Genomic DNA, 21868 nt, shown 5'->3' on the forward strand with positions numbered 1-21868 from the left:
GCTGGAGGTCAGGAGTCCAGAGTCGGTTTCACTGGGCTGAGATCCAGCGGTTGGCCCAGCCGCACTCCTGGAGGCTCCAGGGGGAGGGGAGCCTCTGGCGGCCTTTTCCCGCCATGCTCCCAGCTTCCGGAGCTGCATTTCCCCGGCTCCCTGGCCCCCAGCCCCTCTTCCACCCTCCAGGCCAGCAGCCCCAGGGCTGCCCTCTCTGTGTTGAATGGCGCTCTCCTCCTCTTCACTCTGAGGATGACGTTTTGGGCCTGCATGGATAACCCATGGTAATGCCCGGTCTTTGGCAGGTGAGAGAACATTCGCAGGTCTGGGGATGAGGACCTGATCTCTTTGGGGACCACTATTTAGCCCAGCACAAGTACGTTCACACAAGCCAGTGTCGACATGGTCACACAGACACACACACGCCCGTTTCTCCCGTCCACACACACGCATCTTCCACTCACTGCCGCTGGGACCACACGCTCGTGTGGTACATGCACTCCCGGGGCTCACGTGCACTCTACATGTGCAAACCTCTGCCTGACAGCCTGCTCAGGTCGGGTTTGGGGAGCTGCAGTTTGTCCCTGTCCCAGCAACTCCTCCTCGCGCCTGCTGCTAGCCTGCCTCCCCCTGCAATGCTGCGCACATCCCTCTGTTGTTCAGTGTCCCTCTACCTGAAAGCGCTTCCTCACCCCTGCTTCAGGCTCTAACCTCTCTTGGGGCCTTAGCTGAAGGCCTCATTCTGAGCCAGCCACCCCCTCCATGCAGCCCACCTTGTTCTGCTGTGACCTGCTCACAGCCATTCTTGATGCCATGCCCCATGGGTTCTTGGGAAATGCGAATGGAATAAAGGAGTCGGAAGAAATCAAAGGTCACCAAGCAGAACATTTAAAGGCCGGCAGTGAGCATGTGCCATAGTGCCTGAGTTTGGGAGTTTGGTGACTGTCAGAAGGACATAGTGCTGGCTGAGCTGGGGTGCGCTGACCTGGAGAATGGACCGGGCTGAACGACCCCCTAAGACTGGGCTCCAGGTCAGCCTGGGGAGAGGCCACCTCTCTGATGCCTGCCTCTGCCCCTGAGAGATAGACCCACGGAGGAGACTCCATGGATGAGCCAGAGGCCTCCTGCCCCAGGTGAGTGCTGGCTCCCAGCATGGTCGCCTGAGGTCGGCTGGTTTCAGGCCCCTGGGGCCTCCACCCCACCCGCTGACCCCTGGGGCTTCACACCCCTGTCCACATCCTTCCCCCACGCCCATCCCAGGCTCAGGATGCTAAAGGACCCTGCAGATGACATTTGTGGGGTCTGCCCCTGGAGCAAGGTCCCCAGGCTGGGCCCACTGAACAGTAGCCTGGGGTGGGGGCTCCAGGAATTCAGCCTGGGCCAGCCTGCTGAGACCAGCTCTGCTCCAGGCTCCCAGGGAGGGGAGGGAAAGGGGAGCGCATAGGCCCTTGTAGACACCTCACCTGGAGTGTTTGACCTGGCCTGGCCAGGTATGTGGAAAGAACAAAGCGGAAGGGAAGGATGGAGCACGAAGGCCTCCCCCAGCGCTTGGGCTGGCAACGGCCTGTGCCCACTTCATCTTGGAAGGCCAAGAGGCCTTGACCCCGGTCTTTGGAGGGGAGAAGGGAGTCTGGAGTCTCTCCTGCCTCTGCACCCCTTACCGTGGACCGCATCAACTCGTTGGCCCCGGCCCCCCGGGAGGGCCTGGTTATGTCTGCGTCACTGCTGGGAGGGGGTGGGAGCGGACACCGGAGTCGGGGAGGGGCGGTGGGACGGGGCTGGGTCAAGGGGACAGACCCCGACGACTCCCGCCCGCAGCACGGGGCCCAGCGCCGCTGTGGCCCGCGAGCTGCTCCTGGCCGCACTGGAGGACCTCAGCCAGGAGCAGCTGAAGCGCTTCCGCCACAAGCTGCGGGACGCGCCGGCGGACGGACGCAGCATCCCGTGGGGGCGGCTGGAGCACGCGGACGCCGTGGACCTGGCCGAGCAGTTGACCCATTTCTACGGGCCGGAGCCGGCGCTGGACGTGGCCCGCAAGACCCTGAAGCGCGCGGACGTGCGCGACGTGGCGGCGCGGCTCAAGGAGCAGCGGTTGCAGCGTGAGCTCGGGGTGGGAGGTCCCGGAGTCCCCGCCCTCCGGCCCCTCGGGTCCGCCCCTCCCCGCTCCCTCGGAAAATGCCCCGCGCGGCCCCCGCTTTATCCACAAATTGGCGGGCCCCAGGGCTCGGAGCCCGGGAGCTGCGGAGCGTGACCCACGCCTCCGATTGCACCCCACCCTCGGCGGGGCCTCACTGCGGGTTTTCCTTCCAGGGCTCGGCCGCAGCTCCTCGGCGCTGCTCTCGGTGTCTGGTAGGTCTCTCCGGGGGGAGGCGCAGGCCCCAGTGCTCCTGAGCCCCGAGCCCCGGGCTGGCGCTCCAGCGTCCCGACACCACCTGGGGGTTCCCGAAAACCGGTCCAGGGAGGACCGGGTGTGTGAAGGCTGGAGGGGGAGGAGGCTGTGGCACAGTAGAGGAAACTGAGGCCTGAGCTGGGCGGGGAGGGCATCGGCTCCCTGAGGTCGACTGACGCCACCGCCCCATCGCTCTCCCCTCCCGCCAGAGTACAGGAAGGAATACCGGGAGCACGTGCTGCGGCAGCACGCCAAAGTGAAGGAGAGAAATGCGCACTCGGTGAAGATCAGCAAGCGCTTCACCAAGCTGCTCATCGCGCCCGAGAGCGGCGCCCTGGAGGAGGAGGCGCTGGGGCTGGCGGAGGCGCCGGAGCCGCGGCGCGCGCGGCGCTCGGACACACACACCTTCAACCGGCTGTACCGCCGCGACAAGGAGGGCCGGCGGCCGCTGACCGTGGTGCTGCAGGGCCCGGCGGGCATCGGCAAGACCATGGCGGCCAAGAAAATCCTGTACGACTGGGCGGCGGGCAAGCTCTACCAGGGCCAGGTGGACTTCGCCTTCTTCGTGCCGTGCGGCGAGCTGCTGGAGCGGCCTGGCGCGCGCAGCCTGGCCGACCTGATCCTGGATCAGTGCCCAGACCGCGGTGCGCCCGTGCGGCAGATGTTGCGGCAGCCGCAGCGGCTCCTCTTCATCCTGGACGGCGCGGACGAGCTGCCAGCGCTGGACGCCCCCGAAGTCGCGCCCTGCACGGACCCCTTCGAGGCCGCGAGCGGCGCGCGGGTGCTGGGCGGGCTGCTGAACAAGGCGCTGCTGCCCACGGCCCGCCTGCTGGTGACCGCGCGCGCCTCCGCCCCGGGGAGGCTGCAGGGCCGCCTGTGCTCCCCGCAGTGCGCCGAGGTTCGCGGCTTCTCCGACAAGGACAAGAAGAAGTATTTCTACAAGTTCTTCCAGGACGAGTGGAGGGCCGAGCGCGCCTACCGCTTCGTGAAAGAGAACGAGACGTTGTTCGCGCTGTGCTTCGTGCCCTTCGTGTGCTGGATCGTGTGCACCGTCCTGCGCCAGCAGCTCGAGCTCGGCCGGGACCTGTCTCGCACCTCCAAGACCACCACGTCCATGTACCTGCTTTTCATTGCCAGCGTGCTGAGCTCCGCTCCCGCCGCCGACAGGCCCCGGGTGCAGGGAGAGCTGCGCAAGCTGTGCCGCCTGGCCCGCGAGGGCGTCCTGGGGCATAGGGCTCGGTTCGCCGAGAAGGACCTGGAGCGACTGGAGCTTCGTGGCTCCAAAGTCCAGACACTGTTTCTCAACAAGAAAGAGCTGCCAGGCGTGCTGGAGACCGAGGTCACCTACCAGTTCACCGACCAGAGCTTCCAGGAGTTCTTCGCTGCACTGTCCTACCTGCTGGAGGACGAGGGGTCTCCCGGGGCAGAGGCTGGCGGCATTGGGACGCTCCTGCGCGGGGACGCCCAGCTGCGCCACCACCTTGCGCTCACCACGCGCTTCCTCTTCGGACTCCTGAGCGAGGAGCGGATGCGCGACGTCGAGCGCCACTTCGGCTGCGCGGTCTCAGAGAGAGTGAAGCAGCACGCCCTGAGGTGGGTGCAGGGGCAGGGCTGCCCCAGGGTGGCACCAGAGGGGACGGAAGTGCTCGAGGACACGGAGGAGCCAGAGGAGGAGGAGGAGGAGGAAGAGGAGCTGAACTACCCGCTGGAGCTGCTCTACTGTCTGTACGAGTCGCAGGAGGATGCCTTCGTGCGCCAGGCCCTGGGCAGCTTCCGGGAGCTGGCGCTGGAGCGCGTGTGCTTCAGCCGTATGGACGTCGCTGTTCTCAGCTACTGTGTGAGGTGCTGCTCCGCTGGACAGGCGCTTCGGCTGGTCAGCTGCAGACTGGCCGCTGCACAGGAGAAGAAAAAGAAGAAGAGCCTGGTGAAGCGGCTGCAGGGCCGCCTGGGCAGCAGCAGGTGAGTCTCCAGGGCAGAGCTGCCCTTTGGCAGGTCCTCCTGTGTGGGAGGCAGGTGTGCCTGTGTGTGCCCGTGTGCCTCAGTGTCCGTCTGGGCATGAGGAGTGTGTCCAGACCTGACGCTGCTCCCTCAGACAGGAGAGAGGAACTCAGGGCTGCTTTGTTCACCTCCTTGCAAGGCAGCTGCCCACTGGCCATCTTCTTCCCAGGGGTCCTCACTGTGCCCACCCCCAGTCGTGCACAACCAAGGCAACCTCCCACCACAGCCACACACTCTGGTCAACCCCCTACACACACTTTTACGCCTTCTCCTAATAAGTTCTGGAATACACCATGTCCTCTGTGCCCTGGGCCTTTGCACTTGCTCTTCCCTCCACCAGAACATCCTCACTTTGCTGCCTGTCTTCAAAGCCTGCCCTGGCTCCCACAGCCGGCCTAGGACCCCACTGGCCCCAGAAGTGCCCTGTTGACCACCCTGCCATGGGATTTGCCCATGCCTGTCTCCTCCGCCAGACCCTCAGCTCCTCCAGGGCAAAGCTTATGAGAGTTTCTTTGGATTTATCTCCAACTCGGCACCTGCCTAGGTGCGTGACATCTATTGAGAGAATGGATGTCAGGACGTTGGCAGGGGCTGGGCCTGGGGACCTGAAGACCCACCTTGGAAATGTGGGTGACATGCTCACGCTGGCCACAGATGAGTGGTTTCACTCTGGGTTTGGTGGGGGGAGAGTGAAGGGGGCAGGTAGGTCCCAGTTGAGCTTGCAGGTGAAGGGCAGGGGCAGCACTGAGACCCCAGGATCATGGATGGGAAGGAGCCCTTTCTGGGGGCGACTGGGAGGGCTGGGGTGGGCTTCACCTTCCTCTCTCTCCCAGCAGTTCTCGAGCCACCACGAAACAATTCCCGCCCTCCCCACTGTGTCCTCTCTTCGAGGCCATGACTGACCAACAGTGCCGTCTGAGCAGCCTCACGTGAGTGCCCACCCCCAGCCCCTCCCACGGAGGGAACAGAGAGTGGGATGCCCTGGGCAGAGACAGAGTGTGGCCTGGTGGGAGTAGCTGAGGGACAGGCTGAGAGCCTGTGGCCTCGGGGTCTGGTGCTGGGGTTGGCAGGCTCCACCCACACAGGGCGGGGGAACAAAGGGAGAGGTCAGCGGCTTTGTCACCAGGTTGGGTGCTAGTACGAAAAGGTTTGGTCCTGGCCTGTGTGGAAAACAGAGTGCAGCTAAGCATTCTAGGGGAGGAATAAAGAAGAAAAGAATGTATTTTCCATGCTGCTGAGTGCTGTTGGAAACTGCTGGGCAATCCCTCTGGATTCTTAGAAGCAAGCGATGGGGGCAGTGGCCAGGCTCAGGCCCCAGGGTCAGGTGGCCTGCAGATCCCAGCATGCTCGTGTGCCCTTGGGCTAGTCAATCTGCCCACACTTGCGAATGGAGCCAGTAGATGCTGCCTGGGAGGATGATGTGAGATTTAACAAGGTTACACATGTACAGTACACAGAATGAAATGACTGTCCAATTACTCTTAGCTATCACCAAGGGAGCAGAGGTAAGAAACATCGTAGCAACCAGCAGTGATGGGCGTGATGAAATAGGCTGCCATGTGTCGATGGTGACATGGCGAATTAGCCTAGTGGGGGGGGGCGGGGGCGAGGGCAGGATATGGCGATATGGAGGTAAACATGGGAGCCAGAAAGGTGACCAATTTGGCCAGCGATTCTACTGGTAAATTAAATGCATAAAGATGTTCAGCACACCACTATTTATCATGGCAAAAAAGTAGAGACAACACCACCACCCGACCCTTAGGGACTGGCTGGCTGAATAAACAAGGGCCCGTGTCAACTCGACTAACAATTATGCGGCCCTCAAACGTGTTGAAAATAAGGTCTGTCTCAGCCCATCAAAAAGCTCATAAGGCAGAAGGGGGCACAGAGCAGTGTGTGGACACAGTGGACACAGCTCCCCAGGGACACGTGGTGAAAGGGAGGGAAGGCTCTGTGGAGTCCAGGGAGGACCTCAGGCCACCTGGGAATGGGGGTGGGGAGGTGGCTAAGGAGCTTGCAGATGTGCACTTCTTGACCACAGGCTAGCCCGCTGCAGACTTCCGGACACGGTCTGCCGGGACCTCTCTGAGGCCCTGCGGGCAGCCCCTGCCCTGACGGAGCTGAGCCTCCTCCACAGCCGGCTCAGTGAGGTCGGCCTGCGTTTGCTGAGCGAGGGCCTGGCCTGGCCCCAGTGCCGGGTGCAGACACTCAGGTAAGGCCTGGCCTGGGAGGGACTGAGGGATGGGCCCCTGCACCCAGCAGCTCCTGAGGTCAGCCCTCCCCACAGGCTGCAGCTGCCTGGCCCCCAAGGAGCCCTCCAGTACCTCATTGCCATGCTCCGGCAGAGCCCCACCCTGACCACGCTGGATCTCAGTGGCTGTCAGCTGCCCAGCTCCATGCTGACCTACCTGTGTGCAGTCCTGCAGCACCCAGCGTGCAGCCTGCAGACCCTCAGGTGGAGGCAGGGGCGGGAAGGTGCTGGGGACACAGCCTGTCAAGCTGAGGTGGGGGGTGGATGCCTGGGGGCTTCCCCTGGACCCTGAAGAGGAGCCCCTCCAAGGGACCTCCCACGTGACTGCCCTCAAACACAGACCTGGGAGCCCAGCCCTGAGACAGCCCATCTGAAGCCCTGGCCACAGCCCTGGGCCTTGACCACTCTGCCTGACCAAGTATCCATCTGTTGTCTGGTGCCCACGCCATGGACTGGTCCAGTGATCTGGACACCGTTTTACTGCTCAAAAGGCCCCCACCCCTGCCTCTCTTTCCAAGCCTCTGACAAACCTCCTAACTGACCACCTTCTGTCCCTGTGTGCCTGCGACACAGCCTGGGGCAGAGCCCTGCACTGCCCCCACCTCCTACTCCCCAGCAGCATTGCCCCCAGCCCCGGCCTCTTCCCCCCACTGACCACCCCCTGTCCTGTGCATGTGGCTATAGCCTGACCTCCGTGGAGCTGAGTGAGGGGTCCGTGCAGGAGCTTCGGGCTGTGAAGACAGCAAAGCCGGATCTGGTCATCCTACATCCAGCGCTGGACAGCCACCCCGAGCCTCCCACAGGACTCAGCAGGGCCCTCTGAGGCTCAGGACAGCCACCCCGAGATGCCGCGGAACTCAGCAGTGACCTCTGAGGCTCAGGAAGCCAGAGCAAGGTGCAGAACGCTGTACTCAGAGCCCCTGCAGAGGAGACCTCCCCATTCCAAGGGCGAGAGGACGTTGCTCTCAGCCTCTGGGCAACTTTTTGGAGGCAAGAGGCCCTGGACAGACACAGCTTCCTCCTTGTCCTGGACAGACCTGGGAGCTACCCCTCCCTCCACACCCTAGGGGACCCCCGCAGCCCCACCACTGCTCCCTCCAGCCATGCCCCTCTCAGACGCCCCCCAACAATAATAGCAGTGGTCCAAGCTCCAACTAACTGAGCACCTATTGTGTGCCAGCAGAGTCGCCCTTCCTGACTGGGCCCTCATCTGCAGTGTGAGCCTGCAGGCCACTGTCCCTCCCCTGGATTTGGGTCTTGGCATTAGGAGTGAGACCATCACCAAGGCTACGTGGCCTGAACCCGGGTGTCCACTCTCTGTCTGAGGTCTTTGGTCTCTGGGAAGAGAGACTAGGGGAGAGTAGGGTAGAGCAGCATGGTGGGTGGGCAGCCCCCCATGCACCGACAATAATTCTCCATCTGTGGAGTCGTTTCCATTGGTTTCTGTTACTCATGGCCAGGTGTGCTAACAGTGCCCACAGCCTTTCCAGCAACCCAGCCGCACAAGGCAGGGCTGAGCTTCCCCCAGCTCACCAGTGAAGAAACCAAGCCGGGGGCGGCCTGACTGCAGACAGCTCTGAGGCGTGGCGTGGCCTCTACGGACGGGGCCAGGAGTGTCAGCCCCGGACCTTGGCATCTCCCCTGTTCAGCACTGCGGGGCTCAGGCAGCTGCCCAGGCCCCAGCCCAGGTGGGGGGACCCTGGAGTCAGCCCCTCAACTTCCCAGGGAAATTCCCCTCTAATCCACTTTCTGAATTGATTCCTTCACTCCACAAAACAGATAAAAACCCCTGTCCTCTGAGAGCTAACATTCTAGGCAGAAAGAGAATAAACAGACATGTGATACATTATACCATAAATATGTATCTCATACATAAATAGGTAACACCATAAATACACACGGTACCTACTACAACACGATAAAAATGTCTGCGTACATAAACACGTGACACCACGCAATAAGGACACGTAGGTAAGGGCTGACAGGTGCCACGCAGGGCAGTAAAGCAGAGGGAGGGTCTCCTTCTGCATGTGAGGGGTCTAGGGGAGTGGACCCGGGGATGGGGCATTTGCAAAGAAGGGAAGTGAAGGAGCCCCAAGGGGTCTTGAGGCAATGAAACACAAGGGGCAAGAGCACAGTTCAGGAAGGGGAGCATGCTCAGAAAGTTCTAGAAGCAGCAAGGAAGCCAGGGTAGCTGCAGTGGAGTGGGGGAGGGTGGGGAGATGAGATCTGGAACCGAGGCGGGGCGGGGGGCAGGATGTGGGGTAGAGGCGAGTGCAGGCTCTGCGCAGTGCCTGGCGCATGATGTGGGCAGGTGGACAGTGGGCCCACAGGACTCGTCTGCGGCTGGGCGTGGGCGGAGAGGCCGAGGCGCAGGGCGCAGTGGCGCAGCAGAGCAGGGGGCAGAGGTGAGCCAAGGCTTTGGGCCCAAACAGCAGGACGGGTGGAGATGCGGTCACCTGTGATGGAGGAACCACGGGAGGAGCAGGCTCTGGGGCACGGGGTGCACTGAGTCCAAGCATCTCCGTAGCCAGGAGGGAGAGCAGGGCCCAGCCCTGGGGTGTCCAGGTTGGCAGGTGGGGCGAGGAGGTCTGAGCTGGGCACAAGGTTGGGAGAGCCGAAGGGTGGGTTCCCCAGGCAAAGAGGAGGGTGCTCTCCAGGAGAAGTGGCCAGGACCCCGCTGCTGAAGGAGGGGCACGGGGGGGGAGGGGAGGTAGGAGTTGGAGAGGGAAACAGCCAGAAGCCCCGCTGGCCCCCCTCAAAGTTCCCCTTGGAGACAGCTCTGGGTCAAAGGTTGCACTTCTCACTCAGGTCCCAACAGAGAACAGGCCCACACGGACGACACAGCCTCCGCCTGGGCCGGTAGGGGCTGCCCCGCCCCCAGCAGGCCCTCAGGGGCGGGACCGACGAGCCTTCCTGTTGACGCGGCGACGGGGCCCTGGAGCAGCAGCGCCGACCTGGTCCTGGGGTGGAGCGGAGGTACCCAGCTGCCCACTCGGGGTGTCTAGTGACCAAGCAGTCCCCGAGACCACCCGCCTGCCTTCCCCAGCCCCCCGGCCGGGTCCCTTTCTGCCCTTGCCCGGCCCGGAGGAGGGGCTGGGGGGCACGACTTCCTCATTGGCCGCTGGGCACATCCGCCAGCAGACCCAAGTCCGGGCCACGGGAAGGGGCTCAGGACCTGGTGCAGGGGGCTGCAGCTTGGAGAGCAGGACAGGGAGTCCCGCCAAGGGTTAGGATTGGGGTTCTCAGGTGGGAGTTGGGGGACAGGTCTGGGGACTCAGGTGGGACCCTGGAAATCACTCCTGGAGGATTGAGCTCCTCTGAGAGTTGAGGGTGGCTCGTGGGTGGGGGCTGTGGAGTGTCAGGGCTGCCCGCCAGTCCCAGGTCTGCCACCATCTGGTGGGAGGCTGTGGGGGTGCTGAGGAAGTCCCAAGAGGGAGGCTCAGGCCATCACAGGGCCCCGGCCCCCTTCTCCAGGCCCCTGCAGCTGACCATGGAGGATGCCAGCGAGGACCCCACCATATTCACTGCCCACTCTCTGCCCAGCGACCCCCGGCTGTTGGCCACCGTGACCAACGCATACCTGGGCACACGTGTGTATCATGATGCGCTGCATGTGAGTGGCGTGTACAATGGGGTCGGGGAGGACACACACCGAGCAGTTCTGCCCAGCCCCCTCAACGTCCGGCTGGAGGCTCCTGCAGGGACGGGAGAGCAGCTGACGGAGACCTTTGCTCTGGACACCGGCACAGGTAGTGCCACCTGCCCCCCAGGCCGCTGTGCCAGGCGAGTGGGAGAACCACACCAGCGAATCCCACCCGGCACCTCCTGACCTTACGCAGGAGTCTTACAAGGAAGAGGAGGCCCACGAGGCCGCGGTGCACACGAGGGTCCCCCTTCCCTCCATCGGGGTGGGCCTCCTGCCTAGCAGGTCCCCGAGGTCCCTGGTGCAGCTGCAGCTTCCCAGACAGAGGAACTGACGGTCAGAGGGCGGATCCACCTCCGGGCGGGGAGAGGTGGCCGGAGGTCGACGGGACTTGATCCCTGCCTGGGCGGCCACCGTGCAGCGTAGCCTTGTAGCTCTGGGAGGCCGGCGGCTTTGCAACCTTCCATGGCTGGTCCTGCCTTCCCTGCCACCCTCCCCAGGTTCCTTTCTGCACACCCTGGAAGGCCCCAGCTTCCGGGCCTCCCAGTGCATCTACGCCCACCGCACACTGCCCCGCGTGCTGGCCTTCAGCGTGTCCATTGCCCGCCGGACCATGGGGCGTGAGCCCGTCACGGTGCTGCTGCGGTCGGCCTTCTCCCCAGAAAGCCCGGACCTGGACCTGCATCTGGGTCCTGACTTCCAGGGAGCCCGGTGAGGAAGGGGCTAGGGGTCCCAGCTGGGGAGCCCAGGTGGGGAGCCCCTCCCTGAGGCACGGCCACACTCTTGCAGGTACCTCTACGGCCACACGCTCACCCCTGAGCAGCCCGGAGGGCCGCGGCAGGAGGTGCACATGCTGTGGACACCGGCGCCCCCAGCTCTGACCCTGGGGGAAGGCGAGGAGGACGGGACCTGGGACTTCCTGACGGTGGTGGGCAGCAGCCAGGCCGAGGCCCGGGCCTGCCTCACTGAGGCCATGCAGCTGCAGGCCGGGGGTGCTCTGTACAGCACCCACACACGGGCCTGGGCCCGGCTGTGGGCAGGCTGTGGCCTGGACGTGGCGGGGCCCCTGCCCCTGCGCCAGGCCCTGCGTGGCTCCCTCTACTACCTGCTCAGTGCCCTGCCTCAGCCCGAGGCCACGGGGTACATCTGCCATGGCCTCAGCCCTGGTGGCCTCTCCAACGGGAGTCGTGGGGAATGCTACTGGGGCCACGTCTTCTGGGACCAGGTGAGCATGGTCCACCCAGCACTAGCCACATGGCAGGTGGCATGTGGACATGGAGGGACACTGCCTCTGCCCTCCCTGGGATCGGGGCTGTGGTTGGGGAAGCACAGGGGCTGTGGTAGAAGGCTTCCTGGAGGAGGTGGCGTCTCAGCAGAAGGATGTGTACATGGTACGTAGAGAAGAGTAACCAGGTGAGGGACCAGAGGTGCAAAGGCCCAGAGCTGCAGGGTGCAAGGCACCTGGCAGGCAGGGGTAACCCTCACTCAGGCAGGAAGAGTAACAAGCCTAGGTAGGTCACCAGGACTTTGTAGAGAGCACAGTGTAGCACTTGGAGTTTACCTGAGGGCCGAGGAAGCCATGGAGGCTTTAATCAGGAGAGTGACACGTTCTGGAAAGACCCGTGGGGCTGCCCAGTGGAGCTGAGGGAGGACACTGAGGAGAGGCAGGAAAGCTGAGGGCCTGGGGTGGAGGGACGTGGTGGCATCGAGGGTGACTGCTCAGGGCTGCTCCCTCATCTGACGTCCCCGAGGTGGGCGCTGCGGCCATCTCACCGCGCAGGCTCAGAGGGCTGAGTCACTCCCTCGAGGTTGGCTCCTACCCTGGGCTGTCTGTGCCGGATTCCGGCCTGAGCCCTCGGGTGTATCCAGAAGCTGTGGCAGGTGCCAGAGCTCCAGGGTTGTTGGCCGGAGGGGGACCCTGGGGTGGGCAGGCAGGGGGAGCCGGACGGATCTGAGTGGGCAGCAGAGAAGGAACCCGGAAGGAGGCAGAGGGCCTGGCCGCGGCAGGGCGGAGCTCTCGGCCACGGGCGCCATAGCTGACCGAGGCCCCGCCAGGCAGGACGTGGCCCGGGGCGGGCAGAGGGGTCAGCCCCGCTCAGCTTGGGAATGAGGGGCTGTGCCCTCAGGAGCTCTGGATGTTCCCGCTGGTCCTGATGCTGCACCCAGAGGCAGCCAGGGCCATCCTGGAGTACCGAGTCCGGACGCTGGGCGGGGCCCTGCAGAACGCCCGCAACCTGGGCTACCAGGTGAGGCGCTGGGCACCTGCCCCCGGGGCCCTCTCTGCGGGAGCTGGCAGGCCCTGGATGCTCCACCCAAGGCTTGTGGGGCCTCAGCAGCCCCCAGCCGCACCTCAAAGAGGAGGGGGAACAGCAGCAGGGCTCCCCGACCCCTGGGTCCCCTCACTGCCCTGGCCCCAGGTGGGGACAGGCACCCACGGCAGCAGCACCCACAGGGCACCGTGCCCCACCTCCTCCAGCCCCTCCGGGGGAAGGGTGAGGGCACAGGGAGGTTGGAGGCTACCCCCGCCCCCCAGCACAGGGCCGAGTCTGCTCCGGCCCCTCCGCCGCAGGGAGCCAAGTTTGCCTGGGAGAGCGCAGGCTCCGGCCTGGAGGTCTGCCCCGAGGACATTTACGGGACCCAGGAGATCCACGTCAACGGGGCGGTGGTGCTGGCCTTCGAGCTGTACTACCACGCCACCCAGGTGAGGCCCACCATGCCCACCCCTCCGTGGCTTCCTGTTTGGGCCAGCTCTGGGAAGCTGGCGGCTCGGAGCCCAGAAGGTGGGCGCTGGGTGGAGTGACTGGCGCCCTGACCTCTGTCCAGGACCTGCAGCTCTTCCGAGAGGCTGGCGGCTGGGACGTGGTCAGTGCTGTGGCGGAGTTTTGGTGCAGCCGCGTGGAATGGAGCCCCGGGGAGGAGAAGTACCACCTGCGGGGTGCGTGCCCGGTGGGGGGTGCTCCGGGACAGCAGGTGTGCTGCCCCACACGGACACTGGCGTCAGGGCAGGTCCCTGAGACTCTGCACTGAGCAGCATCTCGGACTTGTGTGCCCAGGGGTCATGCCCCCCGACGAGTACCATGCCGGAGTCAACAACTCCGTGTACACCAACGTCCTGGCCCAGAACAGGTCAGACACGAGACCCGCCCCAGGCTCTGCCTTGCCCGGGCAGGGGCCCTCTGCCAGGGCTGGCGCTGCAGCGTCCCCTCCCTCCATCCCTAGCCTGCGCTTTGCTGCTGCCCTGGCCTGGGACCTCGGGCTACCCGTCCCCAACCGGTGGCTGGAGGTGGCTGACAAGATCAAGGTGCCCTTTGACCTGGAGCGGAACTTCCACCCTGAGTTTGATGGGTACGAGCCCGGTGAGTGGACCCTGAGCTCCCCGCAGACTTCCCTCCTCCCCAGACCCTCCGTCCACCTGCAGGCCCCGCCCCCGTCAGCAGCCCCTCCCCCCAGGAGAGCAGGTGAAGCAGGCGGACGTCGTGCTCCTGGGGTACCCGGTCCCCTTCCCCCTGAGTCCCAACGTGCGCAGGAGAAACCTGGAGGTCTACGAGGCCGTGACGTCCCCCCAGGGCCCCGCTATGACCTGGGTGAGCAGCTGCGGGGGGGCCCGCCCACTGGCCTCCGTCTCCCCACCCCACGCGGTGGGCCTCACCTCAACCCGTCCTCTGACCTCTGCCCCCAGAGCATGTTTGCGGTGGGCTGGATGGAGCTGAAGGAGCCTGCGCGGGCCCGGGACCTTCTGGACAGGAGCTTCGCAAACGCGGCTGAACCCTTCAAGGTGGGGGTGGCGCCAGCCTCAGAGAGACCCCGCAGGTACAGCCCTGACGGGGAGGGCACGTCCTGGGGCCCGACACCCACCCCCTCACCCCCGCAGGTGTGGACGGAGAATGCCGACGGGTCGGGTGCCGTGAACTTCCTGACGGGCATGGGGGGCTTCCTGCAGGCCGTGCTGTTCGGGTGCACGGGGTTCAGGTGAGCGCAGTGGCTGGCAGGGGGCGGGTCCTGCCCCACCTGCCCCTCACACAGCTTTCCTCCGCAGGGTCACCAGGGCCGGTGTGACCTTTGACCCCATGTGCCTGGCAGGGGTCCCCAGAGTGTGGGTCTCTGGCGTCTCCTACCAGGGGAACAAGCTCAACTTCTCCTTCTCCGAGGACTCGGTGACGGTCGAGATGACGGCCCAGGCAGGGCCCCGGGGAGCCCCGCTGGAGGCCGAGCTTTGGCCGTCACGGGCTCGGCTCCCTCTGCGGCCAGGTGGGAGACCGTCCCCAGAGCGCCCGAGAGCCCGGGGACATGCGACCACGGGGTGCCCTGCGGTGCGCCCTCACCCCCAGGCTGCCCCTCTCCCTGCAGGGAACAAGATCTCCTTTGCCCGCTCTGCTGGCCGGATACAGAGGTCAGCCCTGCAGCTGCCCGCAAGTCCCGGCTCTGGGAGTACGAGACACCTGCCGCAGAGCCCACAGGACCCTCCGGTTCACCCTCGGTCCCTCCAGCCCTGCCGAGTGCCTCACCCAGAGCCCTGCCCCTGAGCAGCCAGGGCTGCTGACTCCAGAGTGGTCTCCTGGGGCCTCCCTCAGTCCACCCCTTCCACGCCCACCGCTCCTCGACACCCTCCTGGCCTGCCGCCCCCACCCACCCTCCACCTGCAGACAGGCTCACGGGAAAGGCCACGTTGCTTGGCCTGAAGTTCAAGGCCATCTGCCTCCAGCCTGAGTGCCCCCAACCTCCTGGGCAGGGGGCACGGGTCTGCCCCTGTGGACTGACAGGACCCCACCTCCTCTCAGCACCCCTCTCATGGCCTCCCCAGGACGCCTTCCTGAGCTCCTGCTGAGCCTGTGCCTCACCTCTCGCCCCACACTCTCCTCTCCTGGGCACCACAGACCACAGGGCTGCATGGGGAACGGCCAGCGGCTCGGCCGAGAAGGCAGAGAGGCAGACGCAGGCCTCCGTGGGGACACAGGGTGAAGGGCCTGCAGGAAGGGGCCTCGGTCACCTGCAATATTATTTAGGACTCTCAGTTGCAGCTTTGCCAAAAAGGAACTTTCCAGGTCATGCCATTGAGGAGCAGGCAGGGCTGGTCCCCAAGCTCACAGGGAGGTCCAGGGATTTCATCTCCTGCATGCTGGACTCCACCGCCTCTGGCATGGAGAGGGTGGGGTGGCAGCCTTTGGGAAGGGACGTGGGGAGGTGGGGCCCATCCCCAGGAAACGGGACAGGTGTTGGTGAGAGCAAGACCCCAAATCTCTCCACTGACCAGCTGGGGGAGCCAGAGCCACCGTGCATGGATTCGAGGGCCTGGTCCTGGCCCTTTTGTCCTGCGTGGGCTCCCACAGCCGGAGGCTCTGCACAGCCTCTGCTCCTGGACCTCAGTCCCTGGGGAGGCATCAGCGGTCTCCCAAAAGGAGAGTAGAGGCCGTCCACTGCGAAGTCCCGATGGAACCGAGCCCCTGCGCCCGGTCAGCCTGAGGAATTAAAGTTTGGTGCTGGGAAAAGCTTCGCTCCTCTAAGGAGCCAATGTGCTTCCTTCCTTCCGGAAGTGAGAACTGTGCTTCCCTTTTCCCCTGGGGCTGGGAAGTGCAGCGACCCCAAAGCTCACGCTGAGCAGGGAGGAGGGTCTCCCGGTGCCTGCACCTGCCACCTCTGCTCCCGCATTGCCCTGTCTATTCCTGTTCTCGGTGGGGACTGTGTCCACGATCTCCAGGAAGCAGCCGCCAGCCCAGAGCCTCGTTTGGATGCAGGTCTGCGACGAGGAGGGAAGGACGTGCGCGGAGACGTCTGCGGGTGGCTCTGGGATCAGAGTGCCGGCCCCAGGCCTGTCTCCTCGTCTCTGCCGCGCTCACTGCTGCCGGGAGCAGCGTGTGGGATGCCAGTGTGTGCCCCAGAGCAGAGCTGGCCTGAGCGGGTCCTCATGGCTGCCCTGGCGGGAACCGTGCTGGGTAGACACCTGTGGACACGCGTCCCGTGGGCGCAGTGATCAGTGCATGCCTGCAGGGTCACGGCCACAGTGGGGACCGGCTGAGCTGAGGGCGCGTGGCCTTGAGGAGCGGAGCCCTGGCCTCCGTGGGCCTGGCCTAGGTCCCTCAGCTACAGAGCTGTGCCCCATCAAGCGCTGTCACTGGGCAGCAAGGGGGCCAGGTGGGGGCTGTGCCAGGCAGGGGCAAGTGTTTGCCTTTGCAGCCCAGAGCCGGAGAGACGTGGGCACAGGCACTAGGACGGGGAGGTAGGAGGCCCTGCGCTAGCAGGACAGGCGCAGCCTGACACTTGCTGCGTGTGTGTGTGTGTGTGTGTGTGTGTGTCTGTGCACACAGTGCAGTGACCCTTTGGGGAGGCAGCGGTGGGTCAGTGCCTGTGTGCGAGCATGGCTGGCCGGGGTCCATCAGCCTGCCCAGGAGACTCGGCCTGGGACGGGGAGGCTGCTTCCCCAAGGGGGCTCAGCCAAGCCCTGCCCTCAGCCAGTGTGGGCACAGCCTTCATCCCGGTACAGGCACAGGCTGGCACTCTGCCGCTGTCCTTGGTCCACTGTGGGACCTGGCTCCAGTGCCCAGCTCCACCTGCAGACACCGTCCTCAGCGTGGGGCTCCGTGGAGATGGATGGGCCAGCTGCTGGCTGCAGGCGTGTCACAGATGGGGGCTCCCCGGGGAGGGGAGGGACCCTGGGCGGAGCACTCAAAACCGGAGCTGCCTTGCAGTGAAGCACCCTGCACTTAGCCCACCCTGTCATTGGTTGGCCTCGCCCAGCACGCAGGACGCGTGTGTGGAGCCCCCCATTTGCCAGGTTCTGCTGGCTCCGGTGGGTGCACGGGGTGCTGTGGGGGGCACAGCAAGGTGAAATGTGTGGGGACAAGCACCAAACACCAGAGGGCTCAGAAAGTATCACGCAGCCCCCCGTTTTCTCCCTGTGGCTTCTCTGTGCAGTCGTGGGGTGCGGGAGGCAGGGAGGCACGGAGGGAGGCTGAGGTCCCGTGTGTGCACGGACGACATGTGTGAGCCCCACCCAGGGGACAGTCCCTGCCCTGCTTCCCAGCCACCCTCACTGACCCGGGAGGGAAGGGAACCACGGGGGTCTGAGGTCTGCCAGAACTAAGGGCACCAGGAGCAAAGCAAGCTGGAAGGAGGGCAGCCCACGCCCAGCCCCAGACAGGAGCGTGACGCCCGCACAGGCCTGCGTGCACAGACACACACGCGTGGATGTCACGGGCACGCGTGTGGAACTGGGACACACCCACACATGTCCTGGAACACAGGCCACTAAACCACAGGGCAGCAGAGATCAAAGGCCCGGGTTCCCAAACTTCGTTCTAAAATACTCAGGCGTCTCCGCCCCAGAAGCCACAGGCTGCCAGTGGTCAGGCCGAGGGGACACGCGGTCACGGCCGAGCAGACAGAACAGGGCTGCTGAGCATGGTGGGGTTCGGTCCAGGGGAACTGGCTGCAGTGGTCCCTGGGGTAGCTGTCTCCCCCGCCCCAGCCAGGAGGGAGGCCCAGGAGGCACTTTCTGGAACCAGGCACTTTAATTGTGAAACTGGGTCTGAGCCGGTGAGTGAGGAGGGATTCGGGCTGGGGGCAGAGTCAGGGGCTGGGAACCTCCAGGGTAGGGTGAGGCCGCTGGGTCTGATGGGTCCGGTGCCCATGTTGGGGCTGGAGGACCCCAGGGTCAGGGTGGGGTCAGGCTCCAGAGGGCCAGCACCCTGGGTCAGTGTCTGGGGTCGGGCCCAGGTCAGGACAGGGTCAGGACCCAGCCTGTCAGTCATAGTCCCCGTCGTCAAACTTGGTGCTGAAGAAGGCTGCAGAGTCCTTGGCCAGCCGGGCCAGGTGCAGGGCGCCGGTCACCACCAGCCCCAGGAGCAGCAGCGGGGGCACCAGCGTCCACATAGCGGCCAGGATGTTGTAGCACTTGGCTTTGGAGCCAAAACGCCGGGCCGCCTCCAGGTCCCCAGCCACCTTCTGGTCTCGGGCCTGCAGAGCAGCCACAGGCCCAGATCTCTACACATCCTCGGGGCCTGGGGGCCCGGCCTCCCCCACCCCAGGCAGCTGGAGGGCCCCCTCTGGACCCAAAGTCTGGAAGGAGGTGGGTGGCCCAACACCGCCTGGGGCCCGCAGCCAGGCCAGGGTTGGCCTACGAGGGCCCTCTGTGGGTGAGGGGTCCTCCGGGGTGTGCCACCTCCCACCCCATCCCACCCAGGCCAAAGCCAAATGGGGCTCCGCTCAGGAGTTCGACGCCTGCGGAAATCCCCATCTGAAGAAGGGGAACTCTGTGGGTTCCCCCCCAGCCTCTGTGCTCTTTTGGGTGGACTCGCCCCACTTTAAGAGCGTCTCGGCCCCCACCCAGGTGAGGAAACTTCCAGCCACCCACCTTGACAGAGTAGGCCAGCGCCAGCAAGCCCAGGCAGCACAGGTTCAGGTACAGGGTGCTGAAGACGGACCAGACCAAGTGGTCGCGAGGCGGGGGTCGTGGTGCCCCCAACGCGAGGGCCGTGGGGGCAGCGCCGTCGGCCTTGCGGGGCGTGGGAGGCCGGGGCTCCTCGCGGGGGAACGACGTGTCCATGGGTTCCAGCGCCGTCTCTTCCTGCTCCACTCGCGCTTCCAGGGTGGGCTCCCACAGCTGCTTATAGCCGGGCAGCTCTCCCGCCCGCTGCCCCTAAATATATCACAAATTACAGCCTGGAGCCTGAGGCCCCGCCCCCCGCCCCCCCACCAGGCTGCTGTGGGACCGCAGTGGTGACAGACGCCCTCCTGAGCCCCCTCTGTCCAGGCCGTCCTCCCCTAGGGAGCCCCCCGTGGAAGGCTGCTGGGGGGCAGTGGCAGAGACCCCTACCTACACAGCCCATCCCCCACCCCACCAAAGGCTGCTGGCCTGGCCCAGCGGGTCCCACCCGCAACAGCCCCTTCCTCCAGGCCAGAGCCCTTGGCTGCCTAGGCTTCGGGGGAGGGAGCCCCCAGCCTGGGCCAGGCCCCACCGCAGGACCAGAGCTGCTGGGAGCGTAGCCCCTCCCTCCCCAGAGCCCAGAATTCAGGCTCTGTCCACGTCACTTTCTGATCCCCAGCGTCGGGGCCTTGGGGATACAGATTTCCCTGTTGGCAGCTAGCGGGAGAGAGACCACAGCAGGTGGCGGAAAGGCAGGGGACAGCACAGCGGGAGACAGCATGACAGGGCATGGGGAGGGAAGCCCCCTGGACCACGACTCAGGGCTGCAGCGAGCCCCCGATGGTGTGCTGTGGGGCCTGTGGGGGATCCGCCCTGGCCCCCTCTGCCCGCCCCAATCCTGAAAGCCGTGGGCGGGGCGGTCCTGTTTAGGGCTCAGGGGTCCCTCTGGAGGACCCAGCATTGGGCCAGAGATGCATCTTGTGCGAACAGCCCGGATCTCCCTCCCCGCTCCAGACACAAACCCCAGAGCCCGTGCCCTGGCCTCTCCACCTGCCTCTGGACAGGAGACCTCTGGGTCCTCCCTCCACCCCCCGCCCACCCCTTCCCAAAGCAGGCAGGGCCCACCGCCCACAGCCAGAGTCCTGGCCCCCATCCCTCTGTGGCCACGCCAAGCCCCGTTGGCTCCACCTGGCAGGGCAAGCTGCCCTCCCCTCGCCTCCCTGGGGGACCCGTTGCTGCTCAGCACTGCAGGCACGGTACCCTGCGGAAACAGAGACGCGTGTCCCTCCTCTGCCCACAGCACAGCAAAGGGCTCCTCACCGCGCTCCAGGGAAGCCCAGGCACTGGGTAACCCGCAAGGCCCTGAGAGTTGCTCCTGTCCGCATTCCCCAGAGAGCAGACTCCAAAAAGGAAGTTTGTGTGTAGGGAAGGGAGGGCAGGAGGCAGAAGGAGAAGTTGGGCCACAGCACAGCCCGCAAAGACCTGAGCTGACCCACAGGTGCGCTGCAGCTGGGATGGCCCTTTGGACACGTTCAGAACGGAGCAAGGTGGCCAGGTCTTCACACCTGTGTTGACCAGACACTGGAAGCAGGATGTGCCCTTGAATGACCTCACTAATGACCAGTGGCGGAGGGCAGAGCGGCACATCCCATGCCCAGCAGCTGCAGGCGAGGGCAGGCATGGACAGCGCTGCCCGCCCCCGCTCCAGGCCACCTCGACCCACACCTGGCCCCCAGCTGCACCTGGGCTCCCACTTGGTGGGTCTGCACCAATCACTGTCACCCGCAGGGTCCCCCTGTCCCACTGGCCAGAAGAAGTGGGGGAGGGTGCTCAGGGACCAGCACCCCCCTCCCGCGGGGCTCTGCAGTGGCACCGACTTCCGCTGTCCTCTCCAGGTGTTTTTGGGTGACTCTACTGGCTGGACAGGGGGTCGGGGCGATTCCAGAGCCTCCGCCTGGCCGACCCCACTGCTTGGCTCCCACCCGGCGGGCCTGACCCCATGGGGGTCCCACACGCCACGGCTTCTCTCCACGGCACAGTCCACACTTGGGGAGCGGAAACGCCTGAGGGAGGGGCCGTGGACCAGGCCCCCTGGCTCCTTGGCCGCCACATGCCCACGTGCCCCACTGCGTGTCAGGGTCCCAGCCTGGCCCAGCAGCCCCCTCCCCTGAGACGTCAGGGTTCACTCCTCTTTCCTCATCACCCATGTGAATGGCCACCTGCCGGGGGGCAGGACCAAGGGATGTGACCCAGCCCACAGCCTTCCTGTGGCACCGTCTTTGTGAACATCCTGGAATCTCCACTGGCAAGACCCCCGGGGCCACTCTCTCTCTGCCACGTTTTGTCCCCGTGATCGTCCGTGTGGCGTCTCCCCATCTCCCGGCGTCGGTCCTGGAGGGCAGAGGGTCCCGAGGCCGGCGGCTCCCACACTCCATCTTGGTGCGCAGGGTGGCCCCTGCCATCCCCGCGTGGGTTCCCCACTGTGCGTCCTGCCTCCTGGGGCTCAGGCTTGGCCCCCGCACAGTGGGAGATGGCGCAGATGTGACCGGCCCCATAGCAAGAACACTTGTATTGTTCCTTTGTAGTTCTCCTGTGTTTCCTGTTCCCAGGCCAGTAAGACGTGCTGACCAGAGCTTGGTCACTTGCTGTTGCACCGATGCTCTCCTTCTTGGGTTTCTTCCCCTGAAACAGTGGAGCCTCCTGGCAGCCACGAGAGAACGACGAAGCCTCACACTCGCACCACCTGTTTGTCCGGAGAAGACAACTGACGCCAGCGATCGTGCCCAGGGACCCACTGAGCAGCCTACTCCCCGCATCCCACCTGCCCACACGGCTGAAAAAATGACCGGTATTAACACTCAGCTCATCATGATACTAAAATCCCCGCCCTGGAGGGACTCATCCCCCATTTGTTGATCGTGAGACATACGCGCTAGCGTGACCGCATGCCCTGCACTCCGCCCCAACACGACGACGCTCACTCCCCGCATGCGTTATTCGCTCCACCTCCGGATAAACACGGCCCCGCCGGGGGAGGCAGATTTGAGGCAGCCCCCTCCTCCCACCTCCCGGCTGACGCATCCTCTGCAATGAATCGTTTCTTCCTCGCAGTCCTCCTCTCAGCGACCGCTGTGTGGCGAGCAACAGAGCCCCCTTGCGGGGGCTGACACCGGCGTTGGGAGTCACTTTCCCGTGTCACTTTGCTAACTCAAGTAATAGGCGACTTCTGAG

At 65.0% G+C, this 21868-nt stretch overlaps 3 protein-coding genes across 6 annotated transcripts; 2 read left to right on the forward strand and 1 right to left on the reverse strand.

Annotated features, from left to right (window-relative positions):
• The first annotated feature begins 879 nt into the window (after nucleotides 1–879).
• On the forward strand, nucleotides 880–8452 carry NLRP6 (NLR family, pyrin domain containing 6). 2 transcript variants are annotated; one of them, XM_012651991.1, is made up of 8 exons: nucleotides 880–1124; nucleotides 1810–2090; nucleotides 2302–2340; nucleotides 2590–4339; nucleotides 5212–5307; nucleotides 6423–6593; nucleotides 6669–6836; nucleotides 7317–8452. In XM_012651991.1, the coding sequence occupies exons 1-8, from the start codon at nucleotides 1096–1098 to the stop codon at nucleotides 7453–7455; spliced, it is 2673 nt and encodes an 890-aa protein (XP_012507445.1). In that variant the 5' UTR covers nucleotides 880–1095; the 3' UTR covers nucleotides 7456–8452. The 2 variants fall into 2 exon arrangements, with proteins under 2 accessions (XP_012507445.1, XP_012507446.1); XM_012651992.1 differs by having other exon boundaries at nucleotides 5215–5307.
• Nucleotides 8453–8931: 479 nt separating this feature from the next.
• ATHL1 (ATH1, acid trehalase-like 1 (yeast)) lies at nucleotides 8932–15754 on the forward strand. Of its 3 annotated transcripts, none has more exons than XM_012651988.1 (15): nucleotides 8932–9040; nucleotides 9444–9611; nucleotides 10110–10384; nucleotides 10779–10989; nucleotides 11068–11503; nucleotides 12405–12524; nucleotides 12848–12979; nucleotides 13102–13213; nucleotides 13332–13404; nucleotides 13498–13634; nucleotides 13729–13862; nucleotides 13958–14053; nucleotides 14150–14247; nucleotides 14315–14526; nucleotides 14626–15754. In XM_012651988.1, exons 3-15 carry the CDS (start codon nucleotides 10126–10128, stop codon nucleotides 14799–14801), a joined length of 2196 nt encoding a protein of 731 aa, XP_012507442.1. In that variant the 5' UTR covers nucleotides 8932–9040; nucleotides 9444–9611; nucleotides 10110–10125; the 3' UTR covers nucleotides 14802–15754. The 3 variants fall into 3 exon arrangements, with proteins under 3 accessions (XP_012507442.1, XP_012507443.1, XP_012507444.1); XM_012651989.1 differs by lacking the exon at nucleotides 8932–9040 and adding an exon at nucleotides 9190–9208; XM_012651990.1 differs by lacking the exons at nucleotides 8932–9040; nucleotides 9444–9611 and having other exon boundaries at nucleotides 10197–10225; nucleotides 10406–10989.
• A 2194-nt stretch (nucleotides 15755–17948) lies between these two features.
• Nucleotides 17949–18874, reverse strand: IFITM5 (interferon induced transmembrane protein 5). Its single transcript, XM_012651962.1, has 2 exons — nucleotides 18626–18874; nucleotides 17949–18228 (listed from the first exon to the last, which is right to left on the reverse strand). The coding sequence occupies exons 1-2, from the start codon at nucleotides 18815–18817 to the stop codon at nucleotides 18016–18018; spliced, it is 405 nt and encodes a 134-aa protein (XP_012507416.1). The 5' UTR covers nucleotides 18818–18874; the 3' UTR covers nucleotides 17949–18015.
• Between the last annotated feature and the right edge of the window lie 2994 nt (nucleotides 18875–21868).

The sequence above is a fragment of the Propithecus coquereli genome, unplaced genomic scaffold, assembly GCF_000956105.1.
Source record: "Propithecus coquereli isolate 6110/MARCELLA unplaced genomic scaffold, Pcoq_1.0 Scaffold377, whole genome shotgun sequence".
NCBI classification, from domain to species: domain Eukaryota; kingdom Metazoa; phylum Chordata; class Mammalia; order Primates; family Indriidae; genus Propithecus; species Propithecus coquereli.

Excerpts from the sequence above, each read along its gene's own strand:
- IFITM5 (XM_012651962.1), bottom strand. The coding sequence starts at position 18,817 with ATGGACACGTCGTTCCCCCGCGAGGAGCCCCGGCCTCCCACGCCCCGC. Across the intron at positions 18,229-18,625 it reads CGCTGGCCTACTCTGTCAAG|GCCCGAGACCAGAAGGTGGC; the intron begins GTGGGTGGCTGG and ends GCTGCTCTGCAG.
- ATHL1 (XM_012651988.1), top strand. The coding sequence starts at position 10,126 with ATGGAGGATGCCAGCGAGGACCCCACCATATTCACTGCCCACTCTCTG. Across the intron at positions 13,214-13,331 it reads GGAGAAGTACCACCTGCGGG|GGGTCATGCCCCCCGACGAG; the intron begins GTGCGTGCCCGG and ends TTGTGTGCCCAG. Across the intron at positions 13,635-13,728 it reads GTTTGATGGGTACGAGCCCG|GAGAGCAGGTGAAGCAGGCG; the intron begins GTGAGTGGACCC and ends CCCTCCCCCCAG.
- NLRP6 (XM_012651991.1), top strand. The coding sequence starts at position 1,096 with ATGGATGAGCCAGAGGCCTCCTGCCCCAG. Across the intron at positions 4,340-5,211 it reads GGCCGCCTGGGCAGCAGCAG|CAGTTCTCGAGCCACCACGA; the intron begins GTGAGTCTCCAG and ends TCTCTCTCCCAG. Across the intron at positions 6,594-6,668 it reads TGCCGGGTGCAGACACTCAG|GCTGCAGCTGCCTGGCCCCC; the intron begins GTAAGGCCTGGC and ends CCCTCCCCACAG.